The 17,013-nt window shown below is 37.2% G+C and overlaps 2 protein-coding genes across 3 annotated transcripts; both read left to right on the forward strand.

Moving 5' to 3' along the window:
- Nucleotides 1-2,185: 2,185 nt before the first annotated feature.
- On the forward strand, nucleotides 2,186-6,664 carry hoxa10b (homeobox A10b). 2 transcript variants are annotated; one of them, XM_058747033.1, is made up of 2 exons: nucleotides 2,186-3,209; nucleotides 4,341-6,664. In XM_058747033.1, exons 1-2 carry the CDS (start codon nucleotides 2,444-2,446, stop codon nucleotides 4,616-4,618), a joined length of 1,044 nt encoding a protein of 347 aa, XP_058603016.1. In that variant the 5' UTR covers nucleotides 2,186-2,443; the 3' UTR covers nucleotides 4,619-6,664. The 2 variants fall into 2 exon arrangements, with proteins under 2 accessions (XP_058603016.1, XP_058603018.1); XM_058747035.1 differs by having other exon boundaries at nucleotides 4,344-6,664.
- Nucleotides 6,665-7,570: 906 nt separating this feature from the next.
- Nucleotides 7,571-9,882, forward strand: hoxa9b (homeobox A9b). Its single transcript, XM_058746667.1, has 2 exons — nucleotides 7,571-8,202; nucleotides 8,995-9,882. The coding sequence occupies exons 1-2, from the start codon at nucleotides 7,674-7,676 to the stop codon at nucleotides 9,231-9,233; spliced, it is 768 nt and encodes a 255-aa protein (XP_058602650.1). The 5' UTR covers nucleotides 7,571-7,673; the 3' UTR covers nucleotides 9,234-9,882.
- Nucleotides 9,883-17,013: the final 7,131 nt, after the last annotated feature.

A 17,013-nucleotide genomic window follows, 5' to 3' on the forward strand; every position in this document is an offset into this window, starting at 1 on the left:
AGATAATAACGACTGTTTTACGTGATGACCCTGACGGTTTGCGCATCCTTTGAGGCTCGATGGAATTTCGCCCTAATTACGGCACATCCCCCCGTTGCTGCAGCAACTCGGTCATAAAACCCGTCTTAGTCTGGAGCATTTGTAGAATTGGAGTGAGGTGCCATAAACCGTCTGAGAACCAAGGTTATTAACTGTGACTAAGAGCTAGAAAACAACGGCTGGAACCATTGAAAGCTTGTGTTCACGGACTTTTCCGCCATCATTTGTCTCAGTGTCCCATCATGGCACCACGGCTGGATTGCTCACTATTTCTCTCTTTCGACGATACATTTCTTGTCCACTGGGTGGCGCACTTTAGATCAATGTCATTGCCGGGTATCTAAAATCCAATGCTGAAACATGTTTACTTTGTGTACGGGCAAAGGACAACGTCTTCGTGAACTATACAAGGCACTGTTTCAGGTAAATAGCCAAGCTACCATCAGCATTGTATTCATTTATTATAATATTTTGATGATAATAGGCTAACATTTTAAAGTTCAATACGTAGCCTGCAAGTAAGGTTTGTTTAATGATAAAAATCTTTTCATCTAAAAGGTAGCACCACTTCTAACAGTTTTATTAGTCTCAGAGTATTTGCTTGTTCCAATTTGACAAATTGACCAGAGATCAATTTTTTTTTTTTAAAGAAATTTTAAGAAATTGGAGACTGTTTTGATTCTTGGCTTAGAAGTTACAGGTTTACAATTTTGCGTTTTATTTGTATTGTTCAATGTTTTCTACGCCATATAAAATCAAGAAGAAAATCAAGAAAATTGCTGTGATGCGTTAAATTAAAAACAAAATGATCTAACCTTTATTGGCTAATTAAAATTCAAATGACTTTTAAAACAATAGCTACCCGTCTTGAGACGCTTTGATTTCTTAATGCACAAAGTACAAATAAATGTTTTCCGATTATTAAAATTCATCTGTCAACGTAGCCGAAAAGATACATTTCAAAGAATAATTTGTCAATTGCCCATTTTTTCCCTTTAACATATAGGCTACATTTCAGACGCGTGATAAGAACTGCATGCTTTTATGGTAACACTGTCTTGGCTACAGTAAAAGCTTCCACTATAGACAGAGTGAATCAAAACATGATTATTGGAGCAGGGACAACTTTAAAGAAAATTAAGTTTAGGCTTCTTTGGTGTGAGTATACCTATTTTTTCAACGTGTTTTTCGACCCGATTCATGCAGTTGTGATATTTGGTCGATATTTAAAATTGCATGCTGATGCTCATGTGCAGTATTTTTTCTTTCTTTCTTTCATAAAAGAAAGAAAGAAATTTCATTCTTTTCAACTATAGGACGTTTAATCTGAACAAAGAAACAGACCTATTTGTGAATATATCAGTGGAGTATTTTTGAAAGCGTAAAATCCGTTGGAAAGAAAGTTCAGAGATAGAGCAATAAATGACCATTTTCCACATAACATTAAGCAACATAGGCTTAAAAAAAAAAACTTAAATGAAATAAAACAACACAAACCTGAGAGAGAAATTTAGAATTATATTTCATGTAATTAAATGCAAATCAAATGACAAATATATACAACGGCGGCCTCAACATCACACAGGCTAATTTTCAGATAATATCTCCTGAACGCAAAAGGTAGGCAAAGGTAAATTTAATCACATACAACATTTGCGTAAAAATGGCTATTGTTAAATCATTTAGTAAACATTATGGGACTGTGATAAGATTGATCTATAAAAATAATAGCCTTTAAAAAAAAATTTTTTTTTACTGTTAACTCAGTATCGTAGGCTAATTATAAAGCTTATATATAGGCTAGGCCTAGGCCTATATGTAACTTTAAGATTATCACAAGCTAAATCTTTATTCTACAGTATGGAAATCCACATCCAAAGTGTTTCTGAAAGGCAGACTGAAAGCCGCCTCTCGTTTTGAACTTGAGTGTAGTAAATAAATTGTTTTGACCCACCGCATGCATGAAAACCAGAAGAGCAGTCTGTAACTCACTGTTTATGTGCTTAAAGGGCTGTTGGGGCAATTACAGTGTATCATAAAGGTTTACTATTTTAGCACTTGATCTCCTTTTCGATACCTTGTTGCTTTTTGGTTTTATACAGGCTACGTGGCTCACAAGGCTTTGCGGCTAAGCGGCAATGTCAGCGTTAACGAAGTCAGCGGTCGTAAACATAATGCTGTTCACGTGAAATTCTGGTTTTATTCGTTTATATTTTCAAAAACGACTGAAATGTAGATTTGACTTTAAAAAAAAAATCTAGTAGCTTGAAAAAGATATGGGACTCAAGGGTTACGTGAACACAGAGGGAGGAGTCATCGGTGCTCGTTGCGATTTAATTGGCTGTTAGCTCACACTGAGTTGTATAGTTATCAGTAATTATATTCAGCATGTTTTGCACAAGAAATGTCATCCAGAAAGGGCAATCTTCTTCCACCGTCAAATTATACCACAAAGATGTCATGCTCCGATAGTCCATCTGGAAATTCGTTTCTGGTAGACTCCTTGATCCACGGAAGGGCCGAGGGAAGTGGACACTACTACCAAAACAGCGGAGTCTACTTGCAGCCGAGCTCCGAGTATTCTTATGGACTGTCTAACTGTGGCTATTTTTCGGGACTCAAACGGAACGAGAGCAATTCGCAAAATGTAGTGCCTACGTGTGGGCCATATCAAGGCATGGAAACATGGCTGGAGACGTCGAGGTCCTGTCGCATTGAACAGCCTAACAACCAAATTACCCCACGGTCGTTCTCGCCCACCATAAAAGAGGAAAACTCTTACTGCTTATACGAGTCTGAGAAGTGTCCAAAAGACACCATTACAGAGGACATATCGTACTCCCGGCTGACACCAAACTCATGTCCATCTAGCAACAATAACGGCTGTGTTCCGGTACCTGGTTACTTCCGTCTATCTCAGACATGCGCCACATCTAAAGGTTTTCCAGACAACCAGACTGTATCGACTCATGCTGCTGCTCAACGCTCTACCCGATTTGACAGCTCTCTTTCAGCCATAGGAGCAGAAGCGAGCAGGGAAGAGAACGACGAGCCTCCCACATGCGCACCATGTGCCCCGGCAAGAAACAAGGAGCTAAGGGGGTCCACTGGCACCGCTTCATCTCCCGAACCACCGGACAGTCCGGAGAAAGCGATCACGGTTACAAAAGGTTAGTTTTGTTGTTGCCCAGTCCAAAGGATTCGGGCGCCCTTTGGGCGCGTAAAAACATTCACGCCTTTGCGCGCGCGATACATATAGCCCAAGGAACTGTTTTACTGATTTTTATTATTATTATTTTTTTTTAATTGCATGTAGTATTACAGTAATATTTCAGATTTTATTTCAAACACCCTATAAGGCTTTATACTGGCCAGATTTGGCAGCACAATCATGCGCGTGAATCTTCTATTAAAAAAAACATTTAGCTTAAGTCCTTACGTCTGTAGTCGTCTCTGTAATCCAAATAACACAGCATTCCTTCGTGCCAAATGCAATGTGCACTGACCATTTTTCGTTTTTAAAGCTCACTTTTTTAAATAATAGCATAAAGACAATTTAAAATATATTGCTCACAAGATCTCATTTAACAGTTCAATTACCCTAATTTGGTTAATATGAAATATTTGAACCAATTCAATGCAAACTTTCTGACAGCAATAACGTGTGCTTCAGTTTTCTATAGGTATCTCAAAATTTTTCAATGATTAGCCTACATTAAAAAATCGTAAAGCGAATAGGGCCTATTACTCTCGACCCTGGACTGTGCCCATTTTGTGCATGTCTATATAAGTATATGAATTTAGCAAACCTATTTTTCATTATGCTGTTTATGACCTCTTGAGATTGTAATCACATGCTTTGATTTATTTAATGTTAATTTTCTCGCATAGGCGGAGAGTTTGTAGTTGCAATGCCTAACTAAAAATATTCTATTACTCGAAATGACCGATAAAGCGTCTTCAGTGCTGTAACAAACAAAAACAAAATAATGATTAAAAACTGAAGAGAATAATCAGATAATAGTCAAAACCCGAATTATTAAATCGCAACTTAGTTCATACTAGTAATTTCAGTATTACAAGAGTCATACTTTTTATGTGAGAATGTGTTACGTATGTACAACAGCATTTGGAATTATTGTATGGATATTACACGTTGTTGATGGTAACCTATTATTAGTTTAGTAATTAAATAATAGCCTATTCATTAGGCGTATCTGGTCACTGCATCCCATTGTAAAGTGTTGTGAAACGGGGGCCGCAGATGTACGTTTTGGACTAATATTGTCTCAAATTTTCAGCAGGAGATTCCAAAAGTGACAATACAGCTAACTGGCTGACGGCGAAGAGTGGCCGTAAGAAGCGTTGCCCCTACACCAAACATCAGACTCTAGAGCTGGAGAAAGAGTTCCTCTTCAACATGTACTTGACACGAGAGCGTCGCCTCGAGATCAGCCGCAGTGTTCACCTCACGGACAGACAAGTCAAAATCTGGTTTCAGAACCGACGGATGAAGCTGAAGAAGATGAGTCGAGAAAACCGAATCCGAGAGTTGTCGGCCAACTTCAGTTTTTCATGAAGCCTCCTCGCTTTATAGATCTCTGGCGCCCTCCTCCATCAGCTGCAGTGGTAGCCTGCTTACAACAAACCGTCTCCGTAGGTGTGTGTGCATAGGCTATATGACTTGTGCAAGATACTATTGATAACTTATTGTGTGTCGTATACTGTTGACGTTTTTATCTGTTTATGTATAATTTTATTTGACAACCCAGTCGTCATAACATGTCATGGTTATTTATAAACTGTCAAGAGTACTTCACTGTAAAAATCAAGAGAGGAAAATATCAAATGCTGAAGGTGTTCATTGTACATAGCATTCAGACTATATTGTACATTTATTGTATATAACTGCGCTATTTGCATGTTGTAATAATTACTATTATGAAACCATTTTTAAATAATAACTACACGTTTGTTCTAAGTACGACCTTGTCAGGTATTTGCTGTTCTAGGCATAAGTGGAAAAATCGGGTGCTTAAAATGCAGAAACTTCTTACCATGACGGGACTTCTTGTATTATTTTAACGGCACTCAAATGTACCATCTTTTTGGAAACATAGGCTAAAGGGATGGTCTCAGATGTAAATTAATTATTCATACATGGCAGAAAATAAATAAAGGCATGTGTAAAATCATCTTTAAATACACTTATTGTAGTACAAACACTCCTGATTTTCTGAGCTCTTTTATAACGGGGATTTTGGAGAAGCAAGGACTGTAATTTTGCTGACTATAAAATGAAATGATTTATATAATTATCAACACAGTCAGTAATGGTCCCGTGACAAGTCACACAAAAACGATTACAATCATTCCAATAGATACCAATTATATTCCTGTCTTTTGGGTTCTATTTCTTATTTAATTTACATTTACATTTAAGGGAATATTCCAAGAAAAGTCAACAAATTTTATGAGACAGTATTGGTCAGATCACAGCAGTGTGTGGGCAAAAACTCACATTTTATTGTACTTGTTTGCTTGTGCAGAAAATAAATAGAAAAAAAAATAAAATAAAAAATACGGCGTATTTGCCTTCTTATCTTCGCAAGCAAGAAACAAAGACAACTGCTAAGTGATTTAGGTAGTTTCATGTTGTTGGGCTATATTTTACATCCCCACAACACGAAACTGTCTTAATTGCCTCGCAGTGAGATTCAGCACAACAAGACAAACACGGTGCGGCGAATTCTGAAAAGTATTTCCAAAAGTAGCCTATGTTTTATCTTGGAAAAAAAAAGACAAAAAAAAAGACCAGAAATTCTCAGCAACATTTATTTTAAAGACACAATTCTAATGCGTGAACTGCAAGACTGAAGTGAAATCTTTAGAGCTGTATAAAAAAGTAAATATTTGAGTGCAGGTGTAGTTAGCAAGGCCTCGGTTACGATCAATGCACTTTGGCCAAAGCCGCGTGCGCATCTGAGACTGAGAGCACGCCCACACTGCCGGATGCGTCTGCTGGGCCGGAGGAAAAAAACACAAAGGCTTTATTGGCCATATTCAGGCCAGACAGCCAAGTTACAGCCCGAAGAAAAACAGAGTAATAGCCCCTGTTATAAACAGAGTATGTTGAAGTGCCCAGAGATCCACTCTTCCGAGGACAAGATCACAGCAATGCTCATTGACCAGAGGGAGAGAAAGCTCTGGTCGTCCTCTATTGTCAATGTTTTTTCATGGCTGAGAGTAAAAAATATCAGGAATAAATGAATTTTCTATTAAAACATCCCTGTATTTACTCATGCTTTATTTTACAATTACTTTGCTGATTTCCAAATACCATACAAGCTGTTTATATTCTGAATATAACATACCGAGGAACTCTACGTTTAACCACTGCAAATATGCAAATCTATTTACAAATACAACATTTTAATTATGAAGCATACAGTCACTATTTCACTGAACGTGTGGGATATTGCAAAACAAAGCTTTTCTGTCCTGTATCAGCTTATTCAAGAATACTAACAATCGAATATCATAATAACATTGTAATAACATTGTGATTGTGACATATTGTTGCTATAAAAATCATGTTTATAATCATCATCTTTTGTAGTGTTGATCAAACACGCATTTAAAATGTTATTAAATCTTTTTTTTCACTAATCTTTGTTTTAATCATTTTAATTGTTGTAAGGTTTTAATGCGTAAAGTTGAATTTTAAACATAAAACAAACGGTCTATTTTGTACATGTATCTGATAAGTGTCCGGTAAAGCTTTTTTGTATTTTTCCCCCATAGTTAGTTTTGTTCACAGCTTAGTTCACGTTCAGATTTAGTTTGACTTGTCTGCACATCACAGTCTGCCTTGCTTAGGAGCAGACTGAAGGTTTGAGCGCGTTGTTACTGAATGACTGGTCACTTAGCAGGTCATATCTCAACCATCCAGTGGCACTTATTGCCATATAAAGTATACATATGGCTCACGTAAAGATCCTTTTTATGTCTGAACTATTTTATGTCTTCTTGTGCACGACTAGGCCGCGCGGAATACGTGCATTCATCATAAATATGTTATTTTTTGGGTGTGCAAAATTTGTGGAAAAAAACCAAACAATTCAGTCAAAAAAGGGGTAGTTGAATTGGACTGCAGGTATTTAGCTAGATCCCTATACAACGATATGGCAACGCATTTAGCTTACGCGTTTGGGGGTTTATTTTATTATTGCAAACAGTACACCTACTCTATTAAAAACTAGATACGGGAATTCTACAATAACGCTTCTCAAATAACCATTCTTGTTATTAGATGCTGAAGCTTAACAACATGAATAAAATCAAATCCACCTTCATAAAAACATATGGCTATACCATTAAAAATATGACTTGTAAAATGGAGGCCATTTAACTGTGTGCACTGGTTAGGCTTTCCCCTTTATCTCCCACGTTCTCTCCCACAGTCACGTGTCTAGCACATCCAATCCAACCTCTGCAGTGATTCAACTTATCAGAGGTCTGTAGTTCACAGCGAAGTCAAGTAGTTAGTTACTTGATTTCAACGGATTCTGCTTTTGTGTCAGTTTCATTGTGGGTGTATCCGTTCGCCTGGGTTCTCTCTGCTTGTTTTTGTTATGTCGACATTGGGGACACTGAGCTACTACGCTGACTCACACATTCCACACGAGAATGACGATCATTTGGCACCGAGGTTCTCATCTGGACCCGTGGTCCAGCAGCAGGCTCGTGAACTGACGCTACTTGAATATGGCGAACAGGAGCAGTACACTTTCCAAGCCAAATCATCAATTTTTGGTGCGTCATGGAGTCCCGTGCCCGTGCAGCCCCCAGGCACATCTATCGCCTACCACCCGTACATTCATCACCCATGCTCAACAGGAGAAACCGATGGAGCATCCGTGCGTTCCTGGGCGTTGGAACCGCTGCCTGCCCTGCCTTTCACGGGATTATCCACAGATACACACCATGGTATAAAACTTGAACCACTGGTTGGGAGTGGTGAGTGCACCACGCATACATTGCTTGTGGCCGAGACTGACAACAATACGACCCAAGCAGAGAGGAAGATACCAGACGATGCGCTTTCCAACGGATCACAGGACGAGAAAGCTCCAGCAGAGACGAAGGTGGATCTAGACCCAAGTAAGTGCAGCTAAGTTCATATCAGAATGCGTTTGAATATGTAGTATTCAGTTAGGCTACTTTTACCCAAACAGATGAATTCAATAGGCGTCGTTTGTGTGGGCTATAATATAAAAAGTAGCTATAATCTATAAAAAGCTAGTCTTTTGTGAGAGAGGTCAACAATGGCCTGTTTACTGTAGTTAAATATTCCTATATTGTTCAGGCTAAAGGTCTTCTAACTAGGCCTTTCTTTCTTCTTTCGTTATGTGGGTGGCAATAATCTGCATTTGCATCTGACAGCCTATATGCATGTTTCAATGGAATGTGTCCAGTATTAAAAAATGCCACATATTTGCAGTATATGTAATCATTATAGTGTATAGACTGCATGTCATGTAACATATAACAAGACTGCTGTCCTACACGTTACATTCGATTAAATGCTACGTAAATGATATGGATATAAACGCACAATTGTTGCCATAAAACATACAATCTGGATTTCTGTGATTTTTATTTTTTGATAGACAGCAAGGCCCTTGTTTATCCCTCCTTCTAGTGATGCCAAAAATGCCAGTAGCTGGGAAGAAAATTATAGCTTGCACATAAAATTTTCGATCATATAAAATCCACCCGCAGCCCAGATGCATGCAGTCCGTGATTGTGCTTTCCAATTTCAGCATATCAAAATTGTATCGTAGCCTTTATATTAGACTCTTCTTTCTTCTCGCGCGCCGATCATAAAATGGCCGCAGTATTTTTTCAAGTGGCAACATGACTAGCTCTCTCTCTCTCCGACCCTTCTTGCAGATAACCCTGCGTCCAACTGGCTGCATGCGAAGTCCACTAGGAAAAAGCGCTGTCCATACACTAAGCATCAAACTCTTGAGCTGGAGAAAGAATTTCTGTTTAATATGTACCTCTCACGCGACCGTAGATATGAAGTGGCAAGACTCCTAAATCTCACCGAGAGACAAGTCAAAATTTGGTTCCAAAACCGTAGGATGAAGATGAAGAAATGCAATAAAGAACGTCCAAAAGACATTTAAAAGTGGAAAGCTATAAATGCGCACTGCAGTGGATGAAGTTATTTGGTTCGTGCGAAGGTGTTTGTGAATTAGCCTGTCTTTTTCCTCATGCACAACCATAGTAGATTATTATTGATAGCCTACATTTTGTAATGTTAGATGTACATTGCACAAACCCTTTGAACTAAGGGCATGCTTGTATATATCATTGTGTCTTTGTATACAGCTTGTTGGGTGATAGTTCTCTTATTTGGTTTGCTTGTTGTAGGTCTAGCATTTCGCATTCTGTACATTTTAAATATGTTCAAATTTTATTTTTTAAAAGTTTTTAAAGCACCAGTTCATGATTTCAGGGAAATGGGTTCTGCGATGTGAAATGCTGATGATATGCATGAATTTTTTTTGTAATTCAAAAATGACTTGTAGCGTAATGTATCAATGTTTAATGTGACTACCTAGATGTATTTGAACTACCTATGTATTAAGATTAATTTATGTTGTGTTGTTCGTCATTGGAATATTTCAGTGAATTTTTGTAACATTTACGTGCTTGTAATGTTATATGTGAACACATAAATTGCATACGCCAATACCTCAAATCAACACAGTGTTAGTCGTTTTCAAATTAAAATTCCACTTGTGTACATAAATAAATTTCTGATAAATAATACATTTCGTTAAGACTCTCTATACCAATGTTCTGGGCAAAAATAATCCTTTTTTTTTCTTCCATGGGTTACACTCATGCCTAATGAAGTGCAAATCTGCGATATTGCAATAAATTGTCACTAATAATTGCAGTCCTGTATTTCTGTGCTATACAGCACATAAAGTTCCAGACTCATGAAAGACTCAACATAAATAAATCGTTCCTGAAGGAGGTTGACAATGACTGCAATCCCATGGTATTTTTACGCTATACAACGAGAAATATTTTACCGCCCTCCAAACAGTTTTACACTTCTCATGTTCTCGCGCTCATTCTACCGTTATCTTGCAACCTACTGTTTAGTGTCCTGTTAACGGCCCGGATGCCGTTTATCCGAATAAATAAAGCTTAGTTTGATGCTCGTAGACAGGCCTGCACATTCTATTTGTGCCTTGCCCCAGCAAGCGATATTAGTGGCTGCGCGGCAATAAACCACAATCACAGTCTTAACTGTTTATGGGGTGCAAAGCGATTGAAGGCGGAACTGGAACGACTTTTTGGACGCCCAACGCCTATATTACAATTACAATTAGCCTACAGTAACACATGATAGGCTATAGCCTATTTTATAAAAAAATAATAAATAAATAAATAAACTATTTGATTAGTTTTCATTGTAGCATTATTATTATTATTTTGTATTTTCGTATTTAATTATTTAATAAACACACAAAATATAGAAAAACAGAAAAAGAAGAAGAAAAACTCTGTTGCAGACCAAATCTTCAAAGGCTCTAGACAGCATCGTAAAATGGGGCTCAGCCCCACTGTCTGTTTTTTCTCTGCTAATTACTTTATTACTCCTCAGCAACAATTAAAACGTTGCAGAACTGATAACCCATTTGTTGCCTCGTCATGCATAAAGTGACAACGGAAACACAACCTATTGACGCATTGTACTTTTTCTTGCGTCCAATATCATTGCTGCTTTGCATTTTGGTCATTTAAACTTCAAAATGTAAAAGAAATTGAAGTGTCGTTTTAAAGTGAATGTTTAGCCTACATTACGTGGATGTTTAAGTTTTTAGTTTTTTAACCGTAAATATGAATCACAAATGTGCGCACGTTTTCTCTAAATGGCATAGCTAGGAATTCTAAATATTTCCGTTTTAGTAAAGGTGCTCCCCCCAACGCTTCACATTTTGGTGTGTCTTAATTTAACGCACCTGATTCATCAGTGAATCAGCTCATTAATAAAGTGCTTAATGATCTATATTTGGTGTGTCTGATAAGAGTGAGACATCCAAACTGGGCAGTGTTGTGGGGCCTCTTTGAGCAGAATTGAGAATGTGTTTTAACAAACAGACTAACTACCATTAGTATCCAGCAGGTGGAGACAGCGGTTTGTTTGAAACGATCAAGTGGCAAAGTGGATTCTGCCCTACAGCAAGCTCACTTAATAAGGGCCAGCCACAAACAAAACCTATTAACTGATGCAGACATTTCAGCTAATGCATCAAGAATGATGAATGCGAACAATTGTCAATTAGAATATGGTCGCTGGTTAGGCCTTTGTGAAAACTGAACTGTCATTTCATTTGGTTTGTACTTAGTTTGAGCTTATATGCAAGACTTTCATGTTCAGTTGATAATGATGCAAATGGCTCATAAAGAGCAATTGGGTTTAATTTTATAAATATGATAGCTCTTGAATTTTCAAACCATTAAAACATGCATAAATGACTGACATTTGGAAAACATATCACATCTAAGTAGCACAGCATTCTTTTCTTGAATGCTATGTTGATCCGTGATGTGTTGACCTTGTCTGACCACTATGACCTTACTTAAAATTACAAACAGATGATCTGACACCATGTAGTTTCCTCCTATTCCAGCAATAAATCTGGATCAAACAAAATGAATGCTTTATAATATGCTTATTAAGGGCCGACTTGTTGCAGAGTTCAGCTCAAATGTGCTCCAACACAGTTTCTAGTGATCCTAAAGACCCTGGTTAGTTAAACTTTGCAGAAAGTGCATATCGCCACCCAGGAGCAGCATTGGATGCCCCTGGTTTACATAGAAGCACGCACACACTAATGCTCAAGGTAAGACAGATAGTTCTTGTCCATTCCAGAACTTTGCTTCACTCTCTTGAGTCAATATGGGACAAATGAGTTGTGCCTGCAATTCAAAGCATCACCTTGTGAAACAGAATTTAAGAGCAAATGTAGTAGAGGTATCAGGTCCTAAACAGTGGTCAGAGGGGTGTACTGCATGTTGTATGTATCCAAACAGTGTTGTAGCCAAATGGATAATGGGAATGCTAGAATGTGGCAGAGTGCACTACAAGCCAGAAGAAACTTTGTAGCATTGTACTTTGTACCTAATAGGTGTCATAATCATGCCAGAATAAGGTGGGCTTGACTGCTTTGAGTGTCAGATTGGGGTTAAAGTGGATAAAGGGATAGATAACCCAAACATCAAATTATGTCATCATTTATTTACCCTCATGTAATTACCTGAATGACTTTCTTTTAGAAAAAAATATATTTTGAAGAACACTGAGGTTCAAACAAAACACTGGATCCCATTAACTTTCATTGCATGACTTAAAAACGCAGGGTGAGTGATGACAAAATTTTTGGGTGAAAAAGTAAGAGCACCAGTAGACAGACACTAATTATGCTAATATTTTACAGGCTATACAAGATTTATGCATGGAAATAGATTGTAACTGAGTTAACATCACAGGTAAAAATTTCAGTCCACACTTGCAAATTTCAATGTATGATTAAAAAATAATTGATAGTTTAGTTTTACCGTTTTACAATGCCTTCATATTGTTTATATTGTGTCGTAGATCAAGGTGGAGGGGAAAAGCGCTATTTAAGTAGCACCTTACAGTCTTACGAGTGGTCTGGGGCCCTTGTTAATCCACAAGCGTTTCTATGCTTACATATATAACAACGCGTTTGGGAAAGAGACCGCAGTGATAAAGTAGCACTTACATACTACTTGGGTCCCACTTAGCTTAGTGTTTCAGGAAACCAGACAGTTGTTAGTCATTTTCCCCTTTCACTAAAAAGGGTAAAATCCATTTACGTATCACGTTCCCGTCTATATGTTTTAACTTGTCACACAGGTATGCATGCATCGGAAGCAATATGTAAAGATAAAGATGCATTGCTCTGAGCTGGATTGACGTTGCAACACAAGCATCGTGGATCATCTCAACTATCATCTCAGTAACGCACAAACTAGAACTAGGTCCTGAACTACAGCTGAAACTTCAGTCAATACGTTCAAGAAACAAACCTCAACATGAAAATTGCTTATCTTCTAAATTTAATAATTAAAAGATTTTGACTTAGATTTAAAATAATATTATTATTTTAACACTGTTGCCAGTAATTTACTGTAATTAAGATTTACAGTAGCAAACTGTATTTGATTTATCAGTATACTACTGTAATTCATTCATTTTAATATAGATTTCATTAGATTTTATAATTTTTATATAGAATTCATTTTATTTTTACTCTACATAGGTACTACTGGCATTCAATTAAAACAGACACAATGATTACAAAATATCAAATTCTTTATTTAAAACATTGCATGTATAACACTTAAAAAATACAGACTTCCAACTGCAGGAACAGTGCATCTTCACCATTTCTCCTGTCTTAGGATGTTTTGCAGTGCATTATGTTGTGTCCTCTGGATTCATCCTCACAAAGAATCTTTAGGCAACAGAAACATAATGAGGAAAAAAGACAAGCAGCCAAAGAATACATAGCCATCTGTAAAACCCAGGTGCTGCTCCAAAACGTGGCCACCATCTTTGCTCACCATCCACTTTGACAGAAATGTCTTCTCTGAAAAATAAGAAGTAGAAATAGCACACTTTTAAAAGGCAAACCTCATATACTGTAGAATACACAAACCTCTCAAAACCATAGTTGTTCTCTTACCATGAATTATCAGTCTCAGGGTGGCTGGCCTGCTCATGTCTTTCTTGATGCTTCATTGCAGTTGCCTTTAAAACACAAATACAAAAAAATGCAGTAAACCTTAAATTCCATTAAAAACTATAACAAACTAATTCTAAAACTAGAAAGGCAGCTAGCCATAAAACTAGTTTAACCTAGCTAACATACGATTTTATTTTCTAAAAAAGCAATATAGAACCCATTATATATACTATCTACAATGGATGCGGACAGTAATGTGATGCCCTGGTATATTTCTGATGTACAGATGTACTCCAAGTGCTCGCGCTGTTTCTGACACGAAGTACAAACGGATTTTCCAATCATTAGAAGCGATGTAACACATCCAGTAGTCAGTCCCAAGCTGCTGCGGTGTTGTAGACACTGTGTAGGGCAAATTGTGTCAATCCAAATGCAAGAAATGAGGAAAATAAAACGACCTCAGTATAATGGCGCCAAAGAGACCGTTACAGTAGTATACAGCAATTTTAAAAAATACAGTAAGTCTCTGTATGTGGGGTCTGACGTCACAGAAAATTCCCATGATGCAAAGGGTATTACAGTTATTTACAGTTACTGTAAAGGGAATTTGCAGTATCACACTGGGTGATATACAGTAAATAACTGTGGAAATTACAGAAATGTCTAACAGTGTAGCTACTCAGCTTTAAATGCACATAGCCTAATAGAGCTTAGTCAGGTCAGGCGCCATATTGGATTTAACGCAAATGAAAATGAGGTTGAGGAGGGATGTAGACGTAGGCTACAGTCTTTACAATGGCACACAACTTATAAAGGTCCTAGATCACGCAATTTTCACTACTATGTGAACATCGGTAGTACAGTCCATTGAACACACTAGGCCTAGTTCTATTCTTCACAGCCCCGTTTTCATTGCAGTAAATATGAAATGGGCTATGCCGCTACTCTGACTAAGGTCTATATAAATATGTGTATTATTTTAAGGGCATCTCCATTACTATTTAGCCATTGTGCTCTTTTGGTTGGGAACTCAACAGATGCACGCAGTGTCGGACATCCGCTATGTAGAGAACTAGGCTAACCATACAGAGATAGCCTACATAGATACACTTAGCCTCATGCAACATGCAATACGCAGCTTCCATGCATGCTAACATAAAAAGATTTAAACCAGCAATGGAGCAAGAAGGGAAATGAGAAGAGAGCACCTTTTTAAAACTCCTTTGTTAACAATATTTATTCTTTTTTTTTTTTTGCTTTTGCACCACTGCATAAATATTTCATGTAAAATGATTAATAATGTACATTTCTATATTGCAATTATATTGTAGCATGGAAGTCAAATGCATGTTGCCTGATGGTAAAAAGTGCATAGTGCTTCATTAATCTCTAAACTGAGATTAGAAAAACAGGAATGAAATTTTTCAGGAATGAAGAATGAGGAGGATAGCAGTAAGGGGGCGATGTTGAGCCTCCACTTGTAGTATAAACGCTGTTTTTTAGGAAACCATAGCCTATCTCGTTGAAAGGCAGTTGATAATCCAGCAGTAAATTATATTTTAAAGGCTGCTCTTTACATGTGATTATTTTAGCTATGTTACCATAGCTCTATCACACACCAAATAGGCCTATAGGATATCAGCCTATACAGGCCTTTATTTAAGTACTTTACTTTACTTTTAGTAGCTAATATGGTTATTTTGGAAGAAATTCGTTGTCGGAGTAAACAACCCTTTAACAATTAATTAATCATAAATCGTAAAATATCATGTAAAGTTCATGAAATAATAGCGGTCCATGTCTAAAGGTGGTATTATTAACCGATCAATACGAGTATTAAAAGGCATATACTTTTCGAAAACATTTAGAATTAAAACTTTTTGTTGCTACTCCTTTATAATCCAATATCCTGCATACAGACGTGCCCCCAAGGATCAGACAGGGTTACTATAGCCTACATTTAGTGATATGGACAACACGCAACACTAGATCTGCGCACTATTGGATCACATGACCCTGATAATTTACAGTAAACTGACTCACAACTTTCCAGCAGATAAAAGAGGTGTCATACACGTAAACCGATAGGCCTATATGCATTTGGTCTCCAATTATTTTTGTTCACCTTTTACGTAAAAATAATAATAAAATAAAATAAAAATAAAAAATATTGATGAATTCACGTTTGTAAAATCATAGTTAAATCATCGATTCATTGCGTCTAATGGAAATAGATATTAATGTGATCGAAGTAGCTAATCGGTGCCAGGATTCAGGATACAATGTTACCAATCTTTTTGCATGCAGTTTAGAAAACATCCCACCACCATAATATAGTAGCCTAAGCATATTTAATTCCAATACCCTACAGAGACGTTGATTCTTGGCTTACGAATTTACCCTGCTTTAATGTCTTGTTTTAGCATCAAGAAGATAAACTATAACATTTTTGTTAACGCCGTGATCTTCATATGGTACAGGCTATACTCTCACAACGTCATATCCTGAATAAAACTGCATGATTCTCTTCTAGGGCAGGGGTATAGTGCATATGCCCGGAAATGACATACACCTCTAGCACAACAATAGGAGCTTGGAGCTCGTTTACGACCCAGTGCAATGTGTGTGGGTAGAGGGTCATCCATCAAATGCCACTGTTGCTAGAGCTACTGCCGCTGCTGCCTTCGCAGACATCATAAACACCCCATATACGCCTAACTCGCACTAATTTACAAAGCCCACAGAGAGGGATACGAACAGATCAATCCCTGGCCTCTTTTCCTTTTCTTTTTTTTTTTTACATGAACGAATGGGTTTGGAAACGTGGTTGACCGAAGCAGAAGTATTTACAGTAGCTATCCTGAGATAAAGTCCATTCAGTTGACCATATCTCATTCACATATTGCTATTATATTCGGAAATATCTTCTTTTAACAGTGTTAGCTTACTCCATTCATTATTCAAATATGTTATTAAACAGGCCTCTGAATTTGCGTTGACTCTATAATTGAAAAACAAACAAATTAATTCGTATAAATAAGACAATACAATAAAATCCCAAAAGAAAAGACCCGACATGTATTTAATTACATATCGAAAAAGAAAATAGAGAACTACAGTCTAAAACAAACTTACTTTTACCAGCGACGTTTATAAAATGAAATCGCATTTT

Source organism: Onychostoma macrolepis, chromosome 16 (assembly GCF_012432095.1).
Source record: "Onychostoma macrolepis isolate SWU-2019 chromosome 16, ASM1243209v1, whole genome shotgun sequence".
Taxonomy (NCBI): Eukaryota; Metazoa; Chordata; class Actinopteri; order Cypriniformes; family Cyprinidae; genus Onychostoma; species Onychostoma macrolepis.

What these genes read in the sequence shown, in the direction of transcription:
- hoxa9b (XM_058746667.1), top strand. Translation starts at nt 7,674, where the DNA reads ATGTCGACATTGGGGACACTGAGCTACTACGCTGACTCACACATTCCA. An exon ending in GAAGGTGGATCTAGACCCAA is followed by an intron (nt 8,203 to 8,994) that starts GTAAGTGCAGCT and finishes CCCTTCTTGCAG; the next exon opens with ATAACCCTGCGTCCAACTGG.
- hoxa10b (XM_058747033.1), top strand. Translation starts at nt 2,444, where the DNA reads ATGTCATCCAGAAAGGGCAATCTTCTTCCACCGTCAAATTATACCACA. An exon ending in AGCGATCACGGTTACAAAAG is followed by an intron (nt 3,210 to 4,340) that starts GTTAGTTTTGTT and finishes TCAAATTTTCAG; the next exon opens with CAGGAGATTCCAAAAGTGAC.